This window comes from Centropristis striata, chromosome 21 (assembly GCF_030273125.1).
Source record: "Centropristis striata isolate RG_2023a ecotype Rhode Island chromosome 21, C.striata_1.0, whole genome shotgun sequence".
In the NCBI taxonomy this organism is placed as follows: Eukaryota; Metazoa; Chordata; class Actinopteri; order Perciformes; family Serranidae; genus Centropristis; species Centropristis striata.
This window is the reverse complement of record NC_081537.1, coordinates 22,015,610-22,041,912: the sequence shown is the minus strand read 5'-3', so window position 1 is coordinate 22,041,912 and position 26,303 is coordinate 22,015,610. Positions and strand designations below refer to the sequence as shown.

Here is a 26,303-nt window from a genome sequence, read left to right as displayed (position 1 = left end):
AGCGAAAGCGCTTATTATGGTAAATTGGAGGATTTTTCTCTATTATTCAGCCTGTTGCTTCCATCTGCAGCGCCACATAATCTCCACTGTCATTAGTCTGGATCACCAAATGTTTGAAAACCTGTGAGATAATTTCACTTATTACGATGCAAATGCACGCCTGAATCAGATGCTCAGGTCACTTGCTGCTTTATTGCATTTATTAGGGAAAAAAAAGAATGCAAATATAACCTCCCCCGAGTCAGCAGATTCCCTCATCCTGGACTCAAGATAAAATATGCAGTCTAGTGCTGCTGCAAAGGAGATTTTGTTCAACTTGAGCTGTTCAGAGTCATTAGATGCTGAGCTCTGAACTCTTCAGTGGGTGGCTGATGAAAAAAATGTGTCACCACCACCTCAACGGATGCCTCTACTGATGCTATATGTTGATGAAGAGGATAATCATAGGCATGCAATTATATTTAATAACATATATACATATTCAGTGGTAAAGGGGTGTAGACAGTTTTCTTCCCTTACAGGGGACCTATTGTGCCTTTTCTCTTTTCTTTCATATACAGTCTACAGTCAAACGTTTGGACACACCTTCAATGTTTTTTTCTTTATTTTTTATTATTTTCAACATTGTACATTAATACTGAAGACATCAAAACTATGAAAGAACCAGTGGTGGCAGAAGGATTCAGATCCCTTACTTAAGTAAAAGTGTTAATACCACACTGTGAAATTACTCCACTACAAGTAAAAGTCCTGCATTCAAAACTACAAAAGTATCAGTATCAAATTGTACTTAAAGTATCAAAAGTAAAAGTACTCGTTATGCAGAATAGCCCCACTCAGATTGTTTTATATATTCTAAATATATTGTTAGATTATTTGTATTGATGCATTTATGTAAGCAGCGTTTTAATTTAGTAAAGATAGGTCTCATTTTAATTATGTAAAATAGGCCTACTGTTATTATGTATTATGTTTTTATGTTAAAACTCGACCTGAGAAGTAACTAAAGCTGTCAGTTAAATGTAGTGCAGTAAAAAGTACAATATTTGCCTCAAAAAGTAGTGAAGTATAAAGTTACATAAAATGGAAATACTCAAGTAAAGTACAAGTACTTCAAAACTGTACCTATAGATGGTCATCTGTTAAATGCACTTTTCTACACTTCTGGTTTCATTGGAAGTAAACAATGTTATTAAACTTCATTAATTTCAGTGCAAGTATCATACATGTTTGTTGTTTGACACAGAGCTTATTTTACGGAAAAATCCTGTTGGCTTTTTGTCGAGGGGAACAACGTGATGTTAACTTCCAGGGTGGATTACATTTATATATATTCATATTTCTTTTATTTATACACTGAGAATGACAGTAAACAGTCCCCTTTTAATTGTATGTGAGAAGTCAGAGTTTGCAAGATAGTATTGTAGAATAATGTGTGAAAATATGCGTACAGTATGTGAGTGCACACACACACACATACACAGGAGTGCCTGGGTGAGGAGGCAGGAGGAGCTGGGATATAGAAGATGATGCACTGTTACAGTGTCTTCTGGCTCAAGGACTGAGTCTGTGTGAGCGGAGCTGAATCACTAACATGCCCACGCAGATCACATCACCCAGGTACAAACTGAAAGATGCTGCCCTTGGAAGAAGTCAGCTCTTCTGCTCTTTCATACTCATCTATTGTACAACAACCATGGACTGAAGAAGGCTGCGTTAATCAGCGTGAAAAAGCAGCAACATTAAAGTGTTTCACATCTACATTTTTCTCTCCCTTTCCTCCTTTCCAGTGCTGGACTGTCCAGCCTTGACTCTGCAGAGCTCCCGCAGCCTGGACACCCTGTCCGACCTGAAGCTGCAGCGGCTGGAGGCCGAGCTGGAGGGGGCGCGGCACGAGGCCCAGGGGGCATGTCAGAGGGAAGAGGAGCTGAAGGGGGAGTGCGAGAGGCTGAAGGAGGAGATGAGGATGCTGCAGAACAGCCAGAGGGACAGGGTCAGTTTGCTTTAGTGTCCTTTGGGTGCCATATGGGTGTTTACTGCAACTGGACATTTGAAATGATGTCAAGAACACTGTCAGAGACACAGTTCATTGTGTGCATGCTGCAGAATTTTCAACATTTTCTGGAGATTCTGCATGCACACATCCATCCATCGGGGTCATCATATAACAAAACATATCCGAGATGACGAGCAGAGTCATTCAAGCACCAGAGGGGGACATATATTTCTGGCTCCAGTGGGACGCAGAACCCTGACCTTGCCAGTGTAGTGTCAAGCTGTCGGCACTCAGCTGTGGAGGGACTAAAGATCCCAACACAGCAGAGTCAGAGTCCGGCTCTGCCCAGGACCTGACGGACGACTGCATGGACAGTGTTTTTCCATTAGTGCTGCACTCAATGTGGTACAGAAAAGGAGTAGTTCGTGAGTTAGATGGGAAGATCATAACCACTTATGTCTGTACATTAAATATGGAGTTACAGCCAGCAAGCGGTTGCTAAGCACAAAGACAGGGAAACAGTATTTATAAAACCACCACTACCAGTGTTACACGGCGTTAGAGCATACACCGATTATATAAGCTGCCGTAACAGTAGTTTTCAATAGAAAAAAAACCCTTTTAGTTTATTTTCTGCCCATTTTGTAATACTTAGTTGGACGACGGATACTAATTATAATCTGAGAGTGTCTGCGTCATACAGCAGCAGCAGAGTCGCAGCACAGAGCTCTGCCAGAAGCAAGAAGTCAGGACCTTGTGCACAAGGCAACATTGGCGTGTGTCAACGACCCGGATGTTGAGGAAACCAAGAGGATGACCACAGTGCAGAGTCACAATGACAGAAGGGGAGACGAAAAGGAGGAGGGAGTCGGCACAGAACTGGAGCAGCAGACCATGAAGAAGAGAAAAAGAATTATTCTGTTTTGCTCAGTAATTGTCCAGAATAATCATTCATTCATTATCTTTAACCGTTATCTTTTATCCAAACTTGGGTCGCTGGGGGCTGGAGACGATCCCAGCTGACATCGGCCGAGAGGCGGAGTACACCCTGGACAGGTCACCAGACACATAGACCCTGTTTCCATTTAGCAGTAACATACGGTCTGGGTGATCCGAACACAAGTGGACAGCTCTAAATACAGGTGAAAACACTGTCAGGACGCTTTGAGGACTGAGATCGGATGTCAAAAACCACATTTAGAGGTGGTTCAGGCCGCTTGTGTCCACATTCAGATAGTAGTGAGAACTGGTATGTGACTTGTCCACATTAGGGACCGCCTACTCAGCTGCCGCTCCCTGCCCAGGCGAAAGTACGTACTCAGACAAAAAGTGCTTCTAACATCTTCGGTGATGTGGAACAATCAAAGAATGTATTGTTTCTTCTTCTTCTTCTTCTTCTACTTCTCCTCCTCCTTCTTCTTCTTCTTCTTCTTCTGTCCGACTAGACATAGGAGGGGCACTGCTGCCCCCCACCGGTTAAAAACAGCAACGCATTTGGTGTTTCGCAAACGAGTGGTTGTGTTCAGATCATTCAGACCACATGTTACTGCTAAATGGAAACAGGGTCATAGAGACAGACAACACGCACGCTTTTATTCACACCTACGGACAATTTAGAGTCACCAATTAAACCTAAGCTGCATGTTTTTGAACTGTGGGAGGAAGTCGGAGAACCTCGAGAGAACCCACGCTGACACAGGGAGAACAAACAAGCAAACTCCACACAGAAGAGGCCGGAGTCGAACCGACGACCTTCTTGCTGTAAGGCGAGAGTGCTAACACCAGAATCTTTCCTTGCAGCATGTCAGGTGTAGTCAGTGACACCAAGCGTCTCAAGTTCGTTGGTTGAAGGAAAAAGTTCCTCACTGTGGCATCCCTCACCACAACATGATGTTTTTACCCCTCAGCTTTCTGTTTGGATAAAACAAACAAGATATAACAGAAAAATTAACCATGCATTCATCATACAGGCATGAGAGCGCTATTGATCTTTTCATCTCACTCACAACAACTCAACATGTCAAACTCTTCCTTTAGATCTTCTTTACAGCAGATTTGCTGCCCTTACATGTCATATCACAGCATCTTATTCAACTCTAAAAAGAGAACAAAAACTTTCCAAACACAGTTCACATCTCTCTACAGGCCAACAGTTGCACATAACACACACGCAGTGCATGAATAATAATCATCAATGAGTACCTGTTTCATCAAAATCCACTGTGTTTCTGACCATGTTGCCTCGACGGGCTCTTGCTGTCAGATTTTGTCCAATATTTTACCAGCACCTGCATGCTAATCTAATTTCACGCTCTACTTCGGCAGGAAATGACTTCTCCGTGCAAGCAGTGTGATGTGGAGTGGATAAAGAAGGTGGGAGATGAGCAGTAAGTGACCACGGCCGATCTCTGGGCAGAGGGATGGGGGGGAAGAAATACAACTGGGAGTGATGGCAGGAAAAGTGGTTAGGAGACATATCTGTTAAGGAGCATCGTCTACGGCAGAAAGAGCAAAAGGAGAAATGTTGTACTAAAAGCTGCTGCTCATCTGTATCTTTATCCTCCTGCTATGATGAGCTCAGGCCGACCTCCAGGGGCCTCATTAGACAGCAGACAAGCTCTCCGATGCTGGGGTTCAAAAGCAGCATTAATAAAGGAGTGTTATTCTTTGTGCACAAAAGCTGCATTTACTAGATACTCCACTATATGTGCAGCAAGCTGTAACACCATTGTGTTGGTAAGAAATGATTGTGAGCAGTAGGGGGCAGTGTAAGCACAGTGTGATACACTTCCCTGTCCATTTCCTCATCGCTGTAAGGCATTCGGTCCAGTCTCGTCAGCCTGAGCTCTTCCTCTTCACTGAAACCACACAAAAAGAGCTGCAGTGAGCGTTCACGCTGCTGTGTTTCCACTCATCCCTCAGTCACTTACAGCCAATGAGAGAAACTAGTGCTGAGAGGAAAGGAAGTCACTTATTTGCGTGCCTTTGTCAAATTACCCCTCGGGCTGTTTACAAAGGTGTAACAGGTAAAAAAAAGAAAAAACCACAGCAGGTTGGGCAGATGACTCCCACACAGTGAAACCCCAGAAGTGTTTCGAAGGGGAGCAAACTGAAAGTAAAAAATGGTGCGGCAGCACAGAGAGGATGTGCTGAGTAGGAAGCCTACTGTGTTTTTCCAGACCTTGGTCAACTTTTGGTTTTACTCAACAATATCACTTACTCCCACTAAAAAAACCTACAATGCCTATACTCTGTTTCCTGCTGCTTTTTCTTGTAATTGGGCTCATTTAGTGTAAACTGCACAGATTGATACGGGTGCTGTGGAGCATATTAGCACACTGCTTTCATCAGCACTTTATAATCTGAAGGAGAGTCTGTGGGGGGGAATTAGTATTTAAAAATGGAGCTATTGCCAGTAAATAATTTTCACTTTAGTGCTATTAACCCTCTGAGACCAGCTGACATTACTGTCTTTATGAGGCCATAGCAGGTTAAATTAATTTGTACCAACCAGGTCGTTATATCTTGTCTAAGCAACGCTCAAAAGGAAAAAACTCACATTTTTAAAAGTGTCCCTTGACCTACCAACTAAAGATATCCTCCCGTTTACAGGTATGCCCACTTTATGCTAATCACATGCAGTTTTGGGAAGAAAACATGGAGTTTTTCCTCATGCAGTACAATTATGTTAATTTCCCCTCTTCTAGATGAGCCTTCTTGGTGTCTTAATGTGATAATTTGGAGGGACTTTTAGATCATTTTCATCAATTCTTGAGTGTAAAAAAGTGGTCAAATTCAACGTCAAATCTATATGTAACAAATGTTATAAACCTGAAAAATGCTGAAACAAATTACAATAACTGAGCCTGGGGAGGGCCTTCATTTAGTTCCATCATAATGTTATCAGCACTAAACACTCTAAACTTTTGAATATTTTACCTTATTAAAGATTCAGGGCTTATTTAGTGCTCAGCTGTATCTCAAAATTAATCTCCAGGTTCCAGCTCTCAGATGATGTATAACATTTCTGTGACCTCCTATCTCCCCAAAAGATCCTCTCATTAAAGGTTAAAGTTGAATTGGTGGATTCATGAAATAAATTGAATTTTCACCTTCCTACCTACCTTAGTCATAAAATGTTCTTGTTTTTGTCATGTTTCAGTTGTTTCCGTGTGTGTAATAAGAGTTGGCGCAGTTTGTGGCTTTTTCAACCACCACTCACAGTGTTCGTGACTGCATTTGTGGATTTTCGTGTTTCACTCATAACTAGTAATACGTAAACAGGCTGCCCTCACCAACCACAAGCCACACTGCTGAAGACACCGGCAGAATATCCCCTCACTCCTCAGCTTTCAGCAAGTGAGAGCTGTTTCCAATAAATCACGACATGATTTTAAGCTGAAGTCCCAAATCAGAAAAACACATTTAGAACATGTTATTCCGCCTGGCTTTCTGAAAAACAAAGCGTTGCTTTTTGGAAGTACATTTTTTCACATTTTAATTAATAAGTAGCCCCAAAAAACACTTAAAGGTCCAACATTGTTAAAAACTGAGATTTTCTTGTCTTATCTAAATATAAAGCAGATCTTGGCGCTACATAAACGCTGTTAAAGTATAAAAACACTCACAGCTCGTATTCAGAAATTGTCCCTTTAAATAAACTGTCAGACAGTTTGAGAAAAATAAAGTGTTTTTTAAACATAAAAGCACGTAAACATGTTCTAGTAGAAAAGCCAAAATAACTCTCTATCTCTTTAAAGCTAGCAGGTAGTAAAGCTGAGCACTGAGTGACTCTGTGTGAGGACTGTTTGACACCTCTCTCTGTGAAAGTGTGAAAAGCCCCCTCCGTTTAACACCTGTCCCTCCACGAGGCCAGCAGCGCGCAGCCAACTCCAAAAATTCAGCTTGTTCATTTCTTTTAAGCACTGTGAATATCCCTCTTACAGTTGTGGAAGGAAAATCAAAGTCCATCCTGTAAAAAGATGATTGTAGAATTGACCAAGCATTTTGGTTTGGTTCTAAGTGAAGGAAAAAGAAACCGAATCGGCTCACGACAGCAGACGACCACACTGTGGCAAAGTTTCACGACTGACGGGAACGACACGCCACGCTGACCGCTGACAGTTGAATGCACAGACGTCAGCAAGATGAAAACATGTATTTCTAGAAAAAGGACTTGAGTTAGCAATGTTACCTCTGCAATTTCAGTAGCTATCTATGAGTAGGTGTCAGCATGGATTCACACTCCCAAAACGACGACTTAAAACGCCATAAAAATCCATAAAAAATGATTCAGGTTAACAATAGGACAGAAACTGCTGCTACTATAAGCACCAATAACTTTGTTTCCAAAAGTTTAAACACATTTACATAGGCAACCTCGACATGCATCTTACTGGTTGGACATGGATTTTTTGTTGGCAGTGCAAGGTCGACAGAGCAGATATAAAAAATGATAAGAAAAAATCTTAAACAAGGATTTCGGAATTTGTCTTGCACCAAGAGCATAAAACTTTACTGTGCACCTTATGCATGGAATATGCGCCAGAAAGAATGGAAATTTACTGACTTTGTTTCTTTGAGCACTTTTAAATCCAAACAAAGAGTTATTGAGGCCAATTCCACAACATGCACTTGTTTCTCATGACGTGTTTAAGGTCTGTATGTTATGTACTTACTTGATTCCTATGGTCTATGTCTAGTACCATCAGGTTGAATGCACTTATTGTAAGTTGCTTTGGACAAAAGCGTCTGCTAAATGACATGTAATGTAATGTAATGTAAATATGTAACTGTATTTTGTGTTTGCTGCCTCTTGGCCAGGGCTCCCTTGAAAAAGAAGTTCTTAATTCTTAAGTTCTCAATTGGATATTCCCTGGTTAAATAAAGGTTAAATAAAAAAAATAAAAAATAAAAAAGCATACAGGCATAAACAAAAAAAAACACGAAAGGACAGTACATCATCAACCATACTACACAAGAACAAAGCATCGTTAAAAACGCTGCATGATTGTATTTATGAGTAAGTAAGCCATCATCTCTACCAGCAACTTTAAACTGAATCGACCAATACAATGCAGCAAACACTTTGAACCGGACTGACAGATGCAGGAGGAGTTTAAGATAAAATAAGATAAGATATGACTATTTATCCCGCAGTGGGGAAATTTAGTCATCACAGCAGCTAAAGATACAGACACATTGATATAAAAAACAGAATAAGACATATACATACATTCTATACACTTTATACTTCATACATAAATAACTAATATGGCTGCTATTTGGCATTTATTATTAATATATAATATTAATATTATTAATATTTTTGTGTCTGTTTGTTTTCCTGAGAGTACTTTGCATTTTTCAGATATTGCACAATAGAGATAATATATAGAAAAAATATATATACAGGTTGTTGCATGTAGTAGTATGAACATCAATTAATAAATATATTTAAATATTTGCATATTTATTGTGACGATTAACAGGATCCTTTAGAGTGATACTAGTAACTAAAGTTTAATATTAAACTTTAAAAAAAATCTCAGCTTTCACCCCAAAATGGTCAACATAAAAAATACAGTACTCAAGTAAATAAACTTTGTTACTTTGTGCTTCATCACGGCCCCTCAGTGTCTGATTGCAACATTTTATTCTCTGAGCGAGTGCTTGAGAAGTCAGGTGATGTTGTATCAAGAGCGAGAAAGTCCGCCAAGGGAGTAGAGATTGGTTGGTTGGATGGGTCAAACAAATTTAAATGACTTTCAACCAAGAGACAGCTGTTAATGTCTCATATGAAACCAGAAGTCAATGCTTTGTGAGTTAATTACGTTGACCAGGTAAAAGAAAACCTACACTGTAAAAAAAGATAAACAATATAGCTACTCAATAAAATTGAGGCAACATATTGCACGCAATATTATTAATTAAATCTAACTACGTTACAAGTTCAGTTAATAACAACTTAACAGGAAGTGCCTGTCATTTAAAAACAGACTAATTCTATTTTGCTGGATTCATTCAAAATTCTCTTGATTTAGGATTACATACACATAAAGATTATATTTAATGTGATCAAAATAAGTAGATTCTATCTCAAACATTTTTATATTAAAGTTACTTAAACAACTGCCTCAAAATCAAGGACGCATTTGTATTTAATAAATTTTATCAAACATAATAAGTAAAATTAAATGACTACAGAATCATTTATTACAGTGTACTTATTTGAACCCAAACCATGATTTTTTTCAAACCTTAACCAAGTAGTTTTGTTGCCTCAAGTTTTGTTTGAATTCTCAAGGTTAACCACATGTCTAGAATTTCCAGTCCATTAAAAAAATGGTGCAAAAGTGTTCTGGTCAGGCGTCTGAATGTGATTACAATAGAGTGAGAAGAGGTTTTAAAAAGTGTTCAGACAGGGGGTGAATTCAGGTGTATTATATTTTATTTTATATTATATTATATATAAACAGACAGTAGGAGTAATAAAAAAGTTATTTTTTACATTTACATTTAAATTAATTTAAATTAATTTACATTTAAACCCAAAATAGAATTATGGCCCTTGAAATTAGCGTAATAGTTCCCCCTTAATGTGAGGTTTGACAAAGATAATTTATTATCACTGAGAGTATCAGCGAACAAAGAAGAGCTCAGATCTCACAGGCAGCTGCAGTGACGGCTCTTTCTTTGAAATGTCTGATCAGATCAGAGGTCAGATTTCTGCCCACACTCTCTTCACTTAGTCTCCCACACACACACACAGACACACACATACACACACACGCTCTTGTATATGATCGATTCAGATCTTTCATCAATGCTGCATCGGCATTATCACACCCCTCCTACACACTGTACCGTACATTATACAGTATGTCCGTGCAGCTGCACACTCGCACGCACAAAAGCAAAGAAAATGAAAACAAAAACAAATGCAAAAGAACTGACGCATGCTATGTGCAGATATGAACAGGGGAGCCGATTTCAAAGACTTCAGAAAGCCTGTTCAGTTCATGCACACGTGCAGGTGTTCACACGTCTGCTTCACATCACGGGACCCTGAGGGAGAGGTGTTGCAGCCGGGCCCGGGCCCTTTGACACACACACACTGTCAAAACATGACAGCAAAATTGCAAAGTGACAATACAAGTGTGAAAAGGAAGAGGTGCATGAACATAAAGTGTAGAGAAATTTAGCATACCCATTGTGTTTAGTTCAAAGAAGTCAAAGCAGAGCTCAGAGTCGCCTCAGAGTAGAGAGGAAAGGAAGTGGATAAATTACATTAAATAGGCTCTTTAGCATCAATATTACACCGCATGCTCCACCCACCATGCCAGTAAGTAACTTAATGATTGTTATTTTCCAACTGATGCGTTAAATGTGTTTGTATGCGGCATTGGAGAGTAATATGAATTTAAAGTACATTCATATCTGCATAGTGATTCAAGTAGTTAAATTACCATTTTTTTGTGATATTAACTTCTAACATTGACCGGCCCGGCCACCACCACTCGCATGCAAAACTTGAGCTGACATTCCCTGTTCTTTCCCATGAATAGTGGGTATTATACTTATTTTTTTGGTTTAGGTATGACTTTTGAACAAGTGGGAATGTCACACGTGGCATTTTGTTATAAGCCATAGGAAAAACAAGTTGCTCATGTGTCTCTTGAGATCTGTTTGAGCGTCTCATATTCGTATCATTCTGTGATCATTCGTTTCTGAATTACTTCTCTTAGGAGCAAGAGATAAGCAAAAAAGAGACAAGACATCACTAAGACAAAGGCGGTTGAATTGAGAAAACCATTTGAGGAATACTTGAGAAGTGGGATAAACAGAGGAGATCTCATAGTTGTATGCCCCTGATCTCAATTATGTCTCAATTCAATTCTCCTTCGAAATAACCGAGACATGATGACACGAATATTAGAAGCTCAAACTGATCTCAAGAGACAAGATTGAGCAACATATGAGCAACTTTTTCCCCCTATGGGAATCTTATATCACATTGTCGATTTGATCCTTTTTTTTTTAAGTATTTTGAGCTATACCCAACCAAATTAGATTTTGCTGTAGTTAAACTTTTTCCAGTGTGATTGGTAGCTTACTTTTAAAGTAGCTCCCCCAACACTGTTTGCACAAGATTTCAGACAACCTTGAATCATTTTAATGTCAGCATCAAGTGTTGCCACACTAAAAGGATGTTGTTTGTGCTCAGATTGTGGTTGAAGGGGGCTTGGATACCCCACTCTGTCTGAGTCATAGCACAGTTGGTGGAAAAGTAGGTGGGCAAGTCGCAAAAGCCAACTAGGAGGTGGAAGTTATGACTTATTTTCAGCTTCCCTGAAACAGGGTCCCTGACTTTATTTTAAATTATTTTCAGTGTTGATGAAATAGAAGCGGTGTGTGAAGAAACAACACAGCGAGCATGTTTTTCAGTGCAGATAAAATATAAAGAGGTGCAGAATTAGATTATAGCTCAGAGGTATATAAAAAAAAATCTGCTGTTATTAGTAGGAAATATGCAGCGTTCCTCTAATACATACCCAAGCAGCAGGCACACAAAAGTGGGAAGACTCGATGAAGTCAGTGCGTGGGAGTGCCGGGGAACATACTTTTAATTTGACAGTGTGTTTTATTTGCTGTGTAGGCAGGATGCTAAAGTGTTTTCTTTTCTTTTTTTGGTGTTGGTGCTGCAGTGGAAGTTCATATCTATTCCTATTTCTGCAGCAGAAATCCCCAGGATATGCAGAAGTGTTGTTTGTATTTCTTTTTATCTGTCACGATCTTTATGGAGAAATGAACCGAGACAAATTCGCATCAACAAAGAGACGGAGAAAATGGTTATCAGATCAGATATGCGTGCATCGATCGGGCAAAACGTTACATACTCGCCTGTGCGTTTCCGTTCACACGGTGGCAGATGTTTGTGTAACACTGTGCCAACAAATGATCTTTCGAAAAACTTTGGGGTAGAGGTGATACGAGAGCAAGTGCACTTTATTTGTCTGGTGCACACACAGAGGGATCCTTGTGATTTAAAGGGCCTTATGTAATTGATTAAAACATTTTAAACTAGAAAGGAATTCTAGAAGAGCACAGACCTCCAACAAGACCTGTCCTATCTCGCAATAATAAAGAAAAAGTGAAGTTTTGATTCAGATCCACTCCTTTGTCAATGTTACACCTTTCCACCAAGTTTGATGAAAATTGGACCACAAGCAAAATGCCACATACCCATTATATTCAAGAGAAGTTAAACATCTCTACAGCCATCAGCTGATATCTGCAACACTGTGCAACTCACACGAAAAATAATCTAGACTGGTAGAAAGTGCCACAGATAAAAGGGAAATATGTAGTTCTCATTTAGGGATGAACTGTCCCTTTAAATACTCAACATGAAAACCACCGTGCCCTCCTATCCTGCATCCTGTATTAAAGTCTCTCTTCATGAAGTTTAAAAAAAAGTTTAGATTCTTTAAATCTTCATTACATTTTTTTTTTTTTAGGTATTTTCCGCCAAATAGATTATAATTTTGGCTTTCTCCAGCAGGATTACGGAAAAACTACTGGCATGATTCCTTTCATTTAGCCCATTCAGTTTTGGAGTGGATCACATGTAAATTACTTTAATTATTTTTTATACTTTTCGAGATATGGCATGGCCTCTCTGAGTGCCCTACAAATTAAAAATGTTTAGCCGATCACATAAAGCCCTCTGAGTTGCCTGTGTACATCTAAAATTGCCTCACTCTTGCATCACGTCAAGCCCAGAGTTAATAAAGAAAATTAAGATAATTTAAGTGTTGAACTTAACACCTGCCACTCATGATGCACAGAAACATACAGACATCCACACATGCTATGCAGATAAAGTTGTCTCACCTCCACCTCCATATAGGGTTCAGTCTAAGGCCGTATGGAACAGATAATTTGCAATTAAACATGCATACTAAAAGGTGATACACGTCAAATATTCTGTTGAAGTCTGTTGCTCTAACAGCAACGTGTTGTTATTGCATTCATGAAACTAATCATACCTTTCAAATGCTGGTCTTGAAACAAGAAAGTGAGTCACACTGTCAGGATGAAGTGATTATCTTAACAGATTTCAAGTGAGATTTCAGGGTTTCACGTCTCGCCAATCTTGCAATTAACATTCTAATCTACCGCTGTCAGCGCTGGAATGAGTGAATTTCAGGTCAAGACGAGGAGTTTATAAAAATTGGTTAGACATTTGAGATAAGCTGTGCGTTATCAGATTTGAGGGGAGCGGGCACCAGCAGTGACTAACTACTATAGTTGCTTTTTTTTCCTCTATCTGAACAAAATCCTCCTCCTCAAACTACAAGTCTCTGCAGTAAACATGACTTTTTATCCAGCCTAAGCTATCGAATACACGCTGAAAGATGTACACAGATTATGCTTTATATGTAGTCGTTTAAGGCTCGCCTGATTAATTTATATTGTGGGATTCAGAGCTCAGTTTGGAGCTAATGATTTCACTCAATGTCAGCTCACTGCCACGGCTGAAAGACACAGAAGCATGTAAGCCATCCGTCCTTGTTTACGCTTCTTGAAATAGAGTTGCTCCGTCAGAAAAGGCCCCTGAGAGAGTCATGACACATCTTGCATGAAATGGTGTGATTTTATGCACTTCAAATTATGCGCTGTGACTTGCACTCTAAAAATATAAGCCTATAAGCTTCTCAATTAGCCAGGCTGATTTGTGAGGCTGTGTCAGAGCTGCAGAAGGAGAAGATGGAAATCACTGTTGTGGATTTGTTTCATACATCTTACAACATTTTTCATTAACTTCCTTCCGTGATACACATTCTGATGAGTAAACAGAGATTGTAGTTGTGATGCATTAACATTCCTTCAACAATGTAATATTCTGTAATGAGAATTATTTTGATAATGATAATGATCTTCCTGCAGGGTGAACTTGGCTCTGGCCTACACGGAGTTAACGGAGGAGCTGGGACGCCTCCAATCGCTGAGCTCCAAGCAGACGGAGATCCTGAGGAAAGCGTCGCAAGAGCAAGCGAGTCCAGGTGAGCATCAGAACAAAAATGTGCAAATCCTGGGTCACTATCACCAGTCGCTCAGCAGTGCAGGAAATATTTAGCTCCTTGTAGAACCTGATAATGTAATAAATACCCGATAATGTAATGACCCCGATAATGTAATACAAATCTGCACTTGAGTCCATTGAAAATGTAATAAAACCTGATAATGTAATAACTTCCCGATAATGTAATAAAGTGCATTTCCCAATAATGTAATACACTTTTTACCAATAATAAATGATAATAAAGTATAACATTAATGGGAGGTTATTACATTATCAGGTTAGCCTTCATTTCGCAAGCCCTGATAATGTAATAATTCCCCCAATATTGCCTACACAGTATCACCACTTGAACCCAAGTAATGGGTGGTCTGCTGTTAAATTATTACAATATTGGGGGAATTATTACATTATCAGGACTTGAAGGCTAACCTGATAATGTAATAACCTCCCATTAATGTAATACTTTATGACATTATTGGTAAGAAGTGTTTTACATTATCGGGAAGTTATTACATTACCAGGTTTTATTACATTTTCAATGGACTCAAGTGCAGATTTTTATTACATTATCGGGGTTATTACATTATCGGGAATTTATTACATTATCAGGTTCTACACTCCTGTACTTGAGTAAAAGCAGCTAAACCACACTGTTAAATACTTTAAGCCCCCCTCCACTCGAAAAATGTATTTTTCTTATGTTTATGTCTTTAGTAGCACATCTGACCTTGACCTTTCTGACTTGTGTCTGTGCAAAGTTCGTTACTAGAAATGTGTTTTCACTTCCCTCAACTGAAGGGAGAGATGATTGTACACTTTTCCTATATCTAAGATAAAATCTAGATTCGCCATATAAGATAGATTTGCTACATCACAACAAAGAAACCTGCCACCTCCAGTGGAGAACAGATATTTCAGTACAGTTTCTGCCACCAATAAAGCCAAAAGATGCAAACTGCTCTTAATGTTCTGATACGTCTGCTTGTTGACTCCTCCTCAGTCGAGTTTTGGAGGCTCAAACATGTGCGTGTAAAACTGTCCGAGGTTTGCTCTGACGAAGAAAAAAGACCAGATGCCAAATCACACCGATTCAAAGTTTTCAATGAGGGAGAAAGAGTAGAATATACAATAAGTTCTCAATAGAGAACAATACTTTATATCATTGAGTTATTGTTAATGTCAAAATACAGTTCTTTTGCTTTATAATAGTTTAACATGTTTAGAAGATCAAAAGTTTCATGTGTGAAATGCTCATTTTGCTAATTTTAACTACTTAATATACTGTTATGAGGTTTAATACAATTTTAAAAAAGTATAAAGTTACATAGTTTTAAAGTTAAACTTATAGCCACTGAGATACTTGCTGGAGGAGGAAAGCACCAATTTACAACAAAATGTATACATCATTTTATAAATCTAGCAAAAATAATGCTGTTATTTTGTTAAATAAAATATAATTTAAATAAAATAATATTACTATTACCAATACCGAAAGTACTATAAAAACAAAGAAGAAGTAGTTCTGATTGTGATTTGTTGCTTCTGTTTTCTCACACTAAAGCAAAGATAGAATCTAACACAGAGACTGTGGAGTAGAACTCACAAGTGTTAAACAGTACCAACACCTTTCCCTTCCTGCACACACAGTCACGCACAGAGCCAATGTCTCACTGTGCACGTACGACCTGACACACACCAGAAAGCAGCACATGCTCAGACTCCAACGAGCTGTAGATTGTGCAAACTGCAAAATTATGTTCAATAAATAATACTTTAACACAGCTAACAGTGTGGAAAACACACACACACAAAAAAAACTGCATCTGATTTTTCTCTTGGGTCGTATTTCGTCACATTAATCTAGAAAATGCGCGTTGAACAGCACTTCTGCTTAATTAGTTACAGGATAGTGCGAGTGATGTGCCTGTCCTTTGGCTATTTTTACCAACAAAACAAATACTTTCACGAATTGTTGAGATAATCAGAGAAGTGGGAATTTGTGTGGAGCCCAAAACGCTCTCCTGGGCGTTATACTGTAATAGTAAGCGTGAAGAGAAGAGTCCCGTTTGACTGTTTCCACCTCGTTCGGAGGCTTTGAGAGTGCTGCAGAGCACAAACACCCCCTCCCTTTTAACACCTCAACCAACCGGCCATAAATGAAGTTTCCTCTTTGATATGGGAAGCCGAGCTCAAGTGGGGACTACAGGGCTGACTCACTCATCAGTGTGTCTTGTAATTACACGAAATTGTACCACTGTACAGATCTTTATCTTTTTATGAATGCATAGAGGAATACAATGTACATTTCTAATAACTCATGCAGCATCTTTAGGAAGGTTTATTATATAAATACACCATTAGGATAATAAAAGTGGTTCTTCTGCTTCTATTGGAGATTTATTAAACTCATTTTGGTGTTTTTAGATGTATACCCTAAACAACTATGGCCAAAAGTTTCTGGACACCTGAATATTATTTCCCATTTCAGCACAATGGGCATACATTTGTGGCTGCAGGGATACACTCCCATTCAGCCACAGGAGCATCAGGCTTTTTATTCCAAAGGTGCTGGGTGTGGTTGAGGTCAGTCAAGTTCTTTAGCACGAAACTGGGAAAAACTGTTTCTTTATAATGCTCACTTTGTGCTCAGAGGCTCTGCCATGCTGCAACAGGAAAGGGACAAACAGAAACTGTTGCCACAACACAGGAAGAACTGCTGTCTGAAATATAATTTCATGCTGCTGCTGTAAGATTTAATTGAAAGTAAGGACGAACAGCCCCAGACCAAACCTAGACAAAAATATATGTACAAGAATGTCCATATACTATTAGACATAGTGAAGTAAGAGGACGTGTTGGGCAGTGATGTTTAATCAGTGACCCAGAGTGAAACAGATTACTGCTAGGTCTATAACTAAAGTAACTTACAACCTTATTTCCCATTTGTGTTCACGCCACATCTGAAGAACCTTGAAGGCAAATTAGACAATAACATATTTTTAAAAAACACGGCAGCATTTGAAAAGCATTTTCGCACAAAAGGAAACAACAGGCTAAACAACACTCCAGACTGTCCATCTCTAAAGAGACAATGTGCTGACTGTTTGATGGCAATGTTGCTTTGATTTAGTTTGTAACTCCCACAAAACAATCAGCATTGTTTTATTTCTCTCGCTAAATTTCCCAAACGCTGCACATTAAATAAAGTTTTTTTATGTTCATAGATACAAGAAATTCTCACCTCTTCTACTGGTATTAGTACTACAGGTGCATCTCAATACATTAGAATATGATGGAAAAGTCCATTTCCAGTAGTTCAAGTCAAATAGCCCCAACCAAGTATCGTGTGCATATAGATGGACATACTTTTCAGAGGCCAACATTTCCATATTAAACATACTTTTTAAAATTGGTCTTTTGTAATATTAAATTTTTTTGAGACACTGAATTAAATGTAAGCCACAATCATTATAATTAGAATTAATTAAATAAATTAAGACATGAAATGTTATATTCTGCGTGTAATGGATCTATATAATGTGTTATTTACTGACATAAAAAACTTTTCTCTGATATTCTAATTTATTGAGATGCACCTGTAGTGGCACCACATCACTCCCTATTTTGTGAATAAAACTGCTTTCAAGTGCTCCACAAGTTGTAGATGCCATGGCGCCTGTATTTGACATGAACAACTGTAAAGTTCTATCTCCTGAGCTGGGAACACCATCACAAAACATATTAGTAGTGTGATGACTTGCTCTTGGCAGGGAGTAATAAGTAAATGAATAATATTGCCTTTTAAGTTACATTCTCTGCGTAATGTCCCAACACTGGTAACAAGTTGCCAAACATCTTTTTGTTTTTCTTCCTCAGTCCAGCGTCACTCTCCCATCCACCACCAGCGCCACTCTCCAGTGTCCCAGCGCCACTCGCCCATCTCACAGCGCCACTCTCCAGTCCCGCCTCCTCCACAACACTCCCCGATCCAGCAGAGACGCTCCCCGGTGCTGCAGCGCCTCTCCCCGGACATGCACCGCCGCTCGCCCCTGCTGGACGTCAACAACGGGCCGGCCTCTTACTCCTGCCGGCCCCCCAGTCAGCACCTGAGGGCCAGCTTCCAGGGCCGCCGCAGCTACTCCGAGGTGGCCGACCCCTCTGCTTACCAGTGCCCGCCCCGCTTCTCCCTGGACCCCGTCTCCACCCTGCCCAAGCCTCGGCCCTACATCGATGGCTACGCCAAACAGCAACAACACGTGGGCTCCCCTCACGGTGGACTGCAGCACAGAGGCTCCCCGTCCCACCATCAAGGTGGTGCAGGAGGAGATGGAGGCCTCGGGGAGACCTCCATGCGCCACTCAAGAGAGATGCCATTCCCACTGTCCGAGGTGGCCCACTTGCATTTTGAGCCTCCTCCTCCTTCCACGCCAGCCCCCCAGCCCCCACAGTCCTCTGAAGACGAGGAGGAGTGGAACTGCCCGCACCCCATCAGCCCCCCGCGGACGCTGGGCGTGCTCTCCTCTGCAGTGCCTAGCGGCGTCATGAGAGGCCCGGCGTCCTGCTCAGTCTTCCCCATCCCTCAGAGGTCCAACACCCTCAGCTGCCACCCCCAGTCGGGGTACATGTCAGCAGAGCACGCTCAGTCCTGGCCTTCAATCAATGTGAGTTCAAACAAAGTGTAAAACTCGATTACATCTGATGGCACGGCTTCATCTTTAGAGATTATGAAACCACGTAGTTGAAGCAGTGAAACACATTTAAAAAGAGTGCTGAGCTGGTTCACAGAAAATGATCTGTTTTGAACAGGGGCAGATTGTCAGCAAACCTCACACGAGGCGTACATTTGGTTTTAGATGAGAGATGAGATGTGATAAGGCTGGTTGGAAGTTGAGAGACAGGTGATGCCGTTTTTAGGTTTGCACCAATGTTTGCAGCCTGCAGGCCATTCTGTAAAATGTCAAAGGTGCATTTATACATTTTTGTGTTCAATTATTTATGCACTTTTCTGTCTTTTGCACATACACACAGTTTCCAGAGTCTTACTCATCAGGTCCAACAAGTTTTTGTCAAACTGAATGTGACAATCATCTGAAGGCCTCATCATGTCTTTCTGGCTCTGTCCAAAGGCAACTTAATCCTAATAACTAAAATCCATCGCCCAAGCCAAAGTTCATTAGTAGCAAAGGACGAAGCAGTGTGATGTTGTTATAGAGGCCCACGGTCTGCAGGCAGAAGGGGTTGGAAGATGTACCAGATCTTTAACTTATTGTAGGGATGATATCTACAACCAATAATTACCTGATTCATTAAGTTCAGTACCAAGTGTGTTTTTTTTTTTTGTATTTTAAAAAGAAGCCTGTATTTGATGCACACCTGAGGGTCAGGAAGGTTTAGATTTAAAGCTAAAATGGAAAATGTATATTCCATAGCTCTGACCTAACTAAATCTAACTGTCATTACTATTTTTAACCCCCAAAAAACTCAAAATATATTTTTTTTCTAGCAATGTACAGCAAAAAACTTGGAGCATTTGACAAAGAATTCAAATTAAATGCTTTCACATCGTCAGTAACATCAGACGTGCACATAGACTCAACACTTCCACCTACTGCATCAGAGCATCAGAGCATCAGAGCGTGGAAATTCTGCAGACAGAAAGCAAATTATTTCCCACAAGCACAAAGATGAAGCAGTGACGTTGGAAGTTTCCGTATTCTTAATGAAGTTGTTGTGGTAACCAAAACCAGATCTTCAACTTTCATTTTAGGGATGCACAATATGGCTCTATTTGACACGATAAATCACCTGCTTCTCACTGCAGTACCAATAGTTACATTTTAAAAAGAAGCCTGCAGTTGATGCACACCTGAGGGTCCAGAGAGTATTAGCTGTAAAGCTCAAACAGAAAATTAACTGTCATCACTATTTTCATCACAACAAAACTCTTCAAATGTTCTTTTTTTCTAGCAATGGTCAGCAAAAACTTGGCGTGTTTGCCAAATAATTCAAATTAAATGCTTTCACGTCGTCAGTAACATCAGACACATGCACATATACTCAACACATGTTTATCGGCAAATCGTAAACCAAGTGGTTCATACTTCCACCTACAGCATCAGACCACAGAGTGTGGAGATGCTGCAGACGGAAGGCAATTTATTTCCCACAAGCACGAAGCTGAAACAGTGACGAAGGAACTGCTGTTTTTTCTGTATCCTTAATGAAGTTCTTGTGGTAACCCAAACCCAATCTTCAACTTTCATTCCAATGATAGTGGAAATAGATCTTTTTTACACTATCATCACCTGCTTCTCACTGCAATACCAAAAGTTACTTTTTAAAAAGAAGCCTGCAGTTGATGCACACCTGAGGGTCAGAGAGGATCAGGTGTAGTGAGCTAATGATTTCAAATCTAAATGGTATTACTGTTGTTAACACACACAAATGTTCTTTTGTTTTCTGTTAAAGTACGTCAAAAACACTTTCATGGAGCATTTTCTGTCTGAGAATTCAAATAAAATGCTTTCACATCATCAGTAACATCAGACATGTGAACATATGGTCAGTACATATTTAAATGCAGATTGAAACCATGAAGGTGCATTTATACCTCCGCCTACTGCATCAGAGCGTCAGAGCAGAGGAGATGCTGCACTCGTTAAGTCGGTGTAAGCAGTTTGGCTTGCTATTATCTAATTCTTGGAAAGAAAGCAAATTATTTCCCGTGATTCATCTAATTAGTTTTCTTCTCTATAAACTAATTACACAATGAATCAGTGCTCGGATGAGAGTTTCCACCTGGATTTTACTACGAGCCGGCTCCATTTCATGGCAAAAAACCTTGTTGTGTAAGTGTGAAGTGATCGCTCACACAAGTAGTAATGTGATTTTGTTGCCTCCCACAGAATGACTAATACAATCCAGTGAAGATGGAGCCTGCATGTGATTTATCCTGGTTTCTAATGTGTGTGTGTGTGTGTGTGTGTGTGTGTGTGTGTGTGTGTGTGTGTGTGTGTGTGTGTGTATGTGTGTTGCCCTGCAGCTCTGGATGGAGACCGAGGAGAGTGACATGCGGAGCTGCCCTCTCTGCCAGCTGATATTCCCCGTCGGATACCCTGACGATGCCCTCATCAAGCACATTGACTCCCACCTGGAGAACAGCAAGATATGATCGCCCGCACACACCTGTGCTCTCCTCTTATAGACCCTGTAAGGGGACCGGCAGACCTGGCCACATGGAGAGTCAAACATAGAACCACCAGTTAGCTATGTGCGATAATCTGTAGGTAGAGATGCAGAGCGGGCGCAGGGGGCAGCTTGCCGGATTTGGGAAGTACTTAAACACGGGTCTGTCTCGGATCTGATGGAGTCCACATGCAGAGTCCTTTCCCTGATCGCCCTTCAGACGGCTCCGCCTGTATAATCACCGGCTCTGGTTGCTGCTGTTTTGTTATGAGTGTTGTTGTGTGGTTTCAGACAGTTTCAGGTATCGTGTTGTTTTTGCGCTTCACAGTGTTAGTTCACTTTGATTTAGCAAAGTAAGCCAAAGACGAGGAGGGACGAGAGGCACGCTGGCAGCTTCAGGGGGCTCTGCATGTCACACACTTAGTTTCAGTATTCATCAGTTAATGATCAGGGAGATCTGAGGCGTCAGACTTTTCTCACCTCTTAGCTTTAAAATACTCTACACCTGCTTGGTAATTTTCTACCACACACACACACACACACACTACGATATGTTTTTGCAGAGAAGCTGGCTGATTGAAATGATCCGACAGGTGAGTTGTAAGAGAGAAGTTTATTTTTTAAGTGAAGAGGAGAGAGAGGGCGACACTGTGAAGGAAATTCTGTCTTTCGATCTGGGTTTGATGCCGGTTCACTTTCACTTCTTTAAAAAAAAAAAAGAGGGAAAAAAAGTTTTTCACGGAAGTTCAGAGAGTTTAAAACATTCCAGTCTCACATTTCATCTACTGACAAAAATCAAGCTCGGGAATTTGAATGTTTTATGATGATGCCCTGCAGGGCGGGGCACCGATGCGTCTTCTCTACGAGTGGAGGGAAAGTTTTTAGTCAGAATATACCTTTATGCTTGCAGCTTGTTCAAAAGAAAATCTAAGTATCTTAGCACTTTAAGTTGGCATAGCCTATACAATGTATCCGTTTTCAGTCCCCATATATATTTTCCATGTATAATTTACTATTTATATCTTTAAGGCAAAAAATATGAAGATATATTTTTGCAAATGATAACGCACCACATGTCTCATGTTGGTGTGTCTCCCATGTGCTCGCACACTGCTGTATATACAAAAAAAAACAGGAGGAGTCGAAGGTCAAAATCCCAACACACGGGATACTTTTCTGTACAAAGACTTTGAAAATATCAACTGGGATTCTCCTCGGTCTTCCTAAAGATCTGACCTTCAGAACAGTTTGATGTCACGACTGCCCAGACCACCCAACAAAAAAAAAAGAAGAAGGAGAAGAAGAAGAAGAAGAAGAAGAAGAAGACACAGCCGGCTGCATGAGATCAAGACTTCTGAGCTGCTTTGAGGAGAGAGTGGCAGACTTTTTAAGTGTACTGTATTTCTATCTTGGAGATCTGATACCAGAAACTTCATCTCCACTCAGCAAAGTTATCTCTGCAGGGTTTCAGCAATGACAATACTCTCCTTTTGATACATGGGTTTTATTTTTATCAAGTGGAATCTTATTGAGATCCGCTTGTGGGACTTCTTTTTTGACAGAAAAAGGAAAAAAAAACACAACAAAGTTACACTGATGTCAGCTAATCTGAGGCTTTCAGTTCCATGTGCAGTTTCTAATGTGGGGGATGTCCCTACACACACACACACTCATGCATTTTAACTGGTCGGAAGTTACTGAAGAGATGAGACGCGGTAGATTAGAGCACATAGGGCAGTGATTGTGCCAGCAGGAAGACGTAGGACAAAAGTTTCCGGTCCTACCCCACTAAAGTACTCTTGAGCAAAACACTGAATCCCAATGAGCTCTGGAGGTTTTGCTCCAGGCTCAGACTTCCCCTTGAAGTTTAGAGACATGATGGTTTTCCTATGGGGGTCAAAGAATAGCAGATTAAATGAGCAGTGTCTAGGATTTAGTGGCATCTAGTGGTGAAACCCTCTCTGCTGTGGTGGTCTTCCACTCTGGGTATGTAGATATAAAGGGCTCTTTCTTAGCCAACAAATTCTTAATTTAAGGTAATTATACACTAATGAAAACATAACTGTGAATATTATATTCTATTTCTGCCAATTGATGCCCCTAAAGCCCACACACTGGACCTTTAAAAGGATAATTCTGGTTTATAACCACTTGGGCCCCATTTTAGTTCAGACACTGGTTCTGTTGGTTACAATCATCTTGTTGATAACTGAATCTAGGAGAACACTAACACTGAAAAAATAAAATAAAACCTGTCAGATGAGTTGCTAAGATGCTAACAGCTGGCCTGTTTACCCCAGTGGCATTTCTTTCACCATTTTATCCAATAAAAAGGTACTGGAAATTGAAATTATATCACTCTGAGCTGTTTGCAAACTTTTGGAATGTTACAAAAAGAGGAGATTAGGTTCCACCAAGTGTTTTTATCACAAAATGATGATATAGGCTAAACATGACTGTAAGCAGGCAGTAAAAAGAGTAGAGGAAGTAGAGGTTGCAAACCCATTAAGGAGTCTGCTAGATAAAGACAAATTATAATTATTATTATTAAAAATCTGATCAAGTGTAAATACTTTTCTTGTGCACTTAAGGATATTTTTTCCATGCAACTTTTCTAATGTGATCATTTAAAATGTACATAAAAATACCTGAATGCAAACACAACTTCTGTCTGCAAGCCACATTAAGTTTGTGCAACAGTTTTTTCTCTGACAGGCCAGTTAAATAAAAGTAATTGGTGCAAAATACAGCTAATAAGCTGTGATGACTTTCTCCAGTTTTAATTATCTGGTTTTCTGCTCCCTTAAAGGTCAGCACTGCTAAAATAGCTTGCTGTTGGATAATTGTGCAAATTTGTGGGTCAGATTCACCAAATTTGAATTTGATTTAAAAAGGTGTTGTCATTTTAAATGCTGGTGTGAGCAGGTCTTTAGACTGTTTCCATCTAGTCATTTAAAAAGGTCTAAAATCATGTTTTCTTTTTGCAGAAGTGAAGACTAACATCAAAGGAAATGCTTGCACACGCAATTTAGGCCTCATATTTAAGGAGAGAGCCAGGAAACTAAATTGATGCGCTAAGATCTGCTGGCTTCAGCTCGGCGCTGACATTGATTGATTGAGCCCATCATACTTTCATGTTGCAGCAATCAATCAGAAAAAGCATGCAGCAATGTTGTGAATTAAAAGAAACCTTCTGAGTTTTTTACAAATGGGAAATGCACCTCCCACCTCCTCTAACCACGTCCTGGGGGAAACCCTAAAAACTATACAGAATTTCACAAGAAGAAAGGTGAACTTCAAAATACTCTGAAAAACAAAAACAAATGTGTGAAGCAGAGTTTTCTAATTTCCTGCTCCGTTTAATTATCATGTCCGGGTTCTGATCTTGATAAACACTTTACAATCTGTCTGAGCATCAGCTGCTTGTGTTTTTTGTCCCGTCAGACTTGTTTTTTAGCTGAAAGACTGATGCATTTCTTGTTGATCATTGTAACCGACAGAACCAAACTGACTGATCCTTTAAAGAAAGACATCCTGGCGTGTAGAATAAAAACTTCAAGGAGAGATACTTGACTACTAAATCGAAGAGGGCTTTAATGACTCCCAATTATTCTATACTGTATGTATGTTCCTATATCACTCTGTGTAAAAAAAAAATATTTAAAGTTGTGTACAGACAGGTATTTTGCAAGTGTGTAAGGCTAATGCAACGTGTACTCTATTATTCAACAACTTCAAATTGGAGTGTCTGTAAATCAGTATATATAATCCTAGCCACCACCACACTACGTATGAATTGTATGCAAGTTATATACAAGTACTACCCTCCACCTTTACTCTTTTACTCACTTGGTAGTGTTACGTCCTCTAGTCGACTAATATCCAACTACAGCCTGCAGAGAGAAATCTTTCTGCACTTTCAGACTCCGTCACATCAAATGATCCAAGTACACTAAAAGAAAAATCCAAAATGAATGTTTGTCTGAAGGTTTCAGCTGTTAAGAGTAAAAAGTCTCCGATACATATTTTTCTAGTCTGATTTATCATGCAGCAAAGAAAGGACCAAGCACAACGATGAAACTGTGCATCCCTCTACGCTGATGATGATGTAATGTTGCATCATAAAGCACTTAAACTGCATTTGGACACTTTAAATGTCATTTGATTTGAAGTCAGACTGCAGCTTTTTTTCTCCCCCCATCGAGGAAATGTTTAAGAGCAGCGGTTAAAGATGTAACAAAGATATGTAGAATATTTTTCTCCCCCTATCAGAGGACCTATGTTGGCTCACAACCAAAGACAAGAAATTTATTTCCTGTTTTTTAAAGAGCAGAGGACATGGTTAGTGTGCGAGTGTGGTGGAAGATGCTGCTTGTGGTCAGCGGTGCAGGGATGTTTGCAAACCACAACCTGTTGGCCAGCAGCAGCAGCGATGCAGAGAGATCACGCTCCTGTACGAGTTCACAATGTGATGCACACTGGTGTTCATGCTACAACACATCTGCACATACAGAAGCTGTGCTGAGGTCCATCACATAAACAGTAGAATCTCTAGTTCAGGTGGAAGGTTTTTCCTTTTGTCTCATCTGTTTTTCTCCTTTATTTCTGTACTAACAGCAACCTGTCTCCTTGGTTTACTCAGGAGAGAGAGAAAATGAAAAAACCTAGCAGAGGAAAGATCAGATCTGTCAGATAAAAATGTTCTTTATCATGAAATTCCACTGAAGATTTCCCTCAGATTCACTCAGGAGGCAAACGGCTAGGTCCAACAAAGAGAAACAGTTTTTAAAAAGTCACATTTTTCATTCTTGTACAGCTCCTCTCTCCTAACAGTAACTATGTGAGTCAGGTTGTTCTCCGGGGTAACACTAAGCGCACATGAAGACCTCAGCACTAATGAACTCTCCACAACACTAATGAGAAGTAATGTGTGCGGTGGAACAGCACTGCTGGCATTCAACCACTTTTACGAGTGTGATAAAAAAGAACGCAGCAACAGAGGTATATAAAGAGTCACTTTTTCTTTCTCTCTGT

At 39.9% G+C, this 26,303-nt stretch overlaps 1 protein-coding gene across 1 annotated transcript in view; it reads left to right on the top strand.

Moving 5' to 3' along the window:
• Positions 1–25,515, top strand: part of tbkbp1 (TBK1 binding protein 1) — a 75,144-nt gene extending 49,629 nt beyond the window's left edge. Inside the window, exons 6-10 of the mRNA XM_059324708.1 lie at positions 1,791–1,993; positions 4,322–4,383; positions 13,949–14,064; positions 17,961–18,745; positions 21,127–25,515. Of these exons, the coding sequence (XP_059180691.1) occupies positions 1,791–1,993; positions 4,322–4,383; positions 13,949–14,064; positions 17,961–18,745; positions 21,127–21,255 (1,295 nt within the window). The 3' untranslated portion in view covers positions 21,256–25,515. The remainder of the gene's footprint in view (positions 1–1,790; positions 1,994–4,321; positions 4,384–13,948; positions 14,065–17,960; positions 18,746–21,126) is intronic.
• The last annotated feature ends 788 nt before the right edge of the window (positions 25,516–26,303 follow it).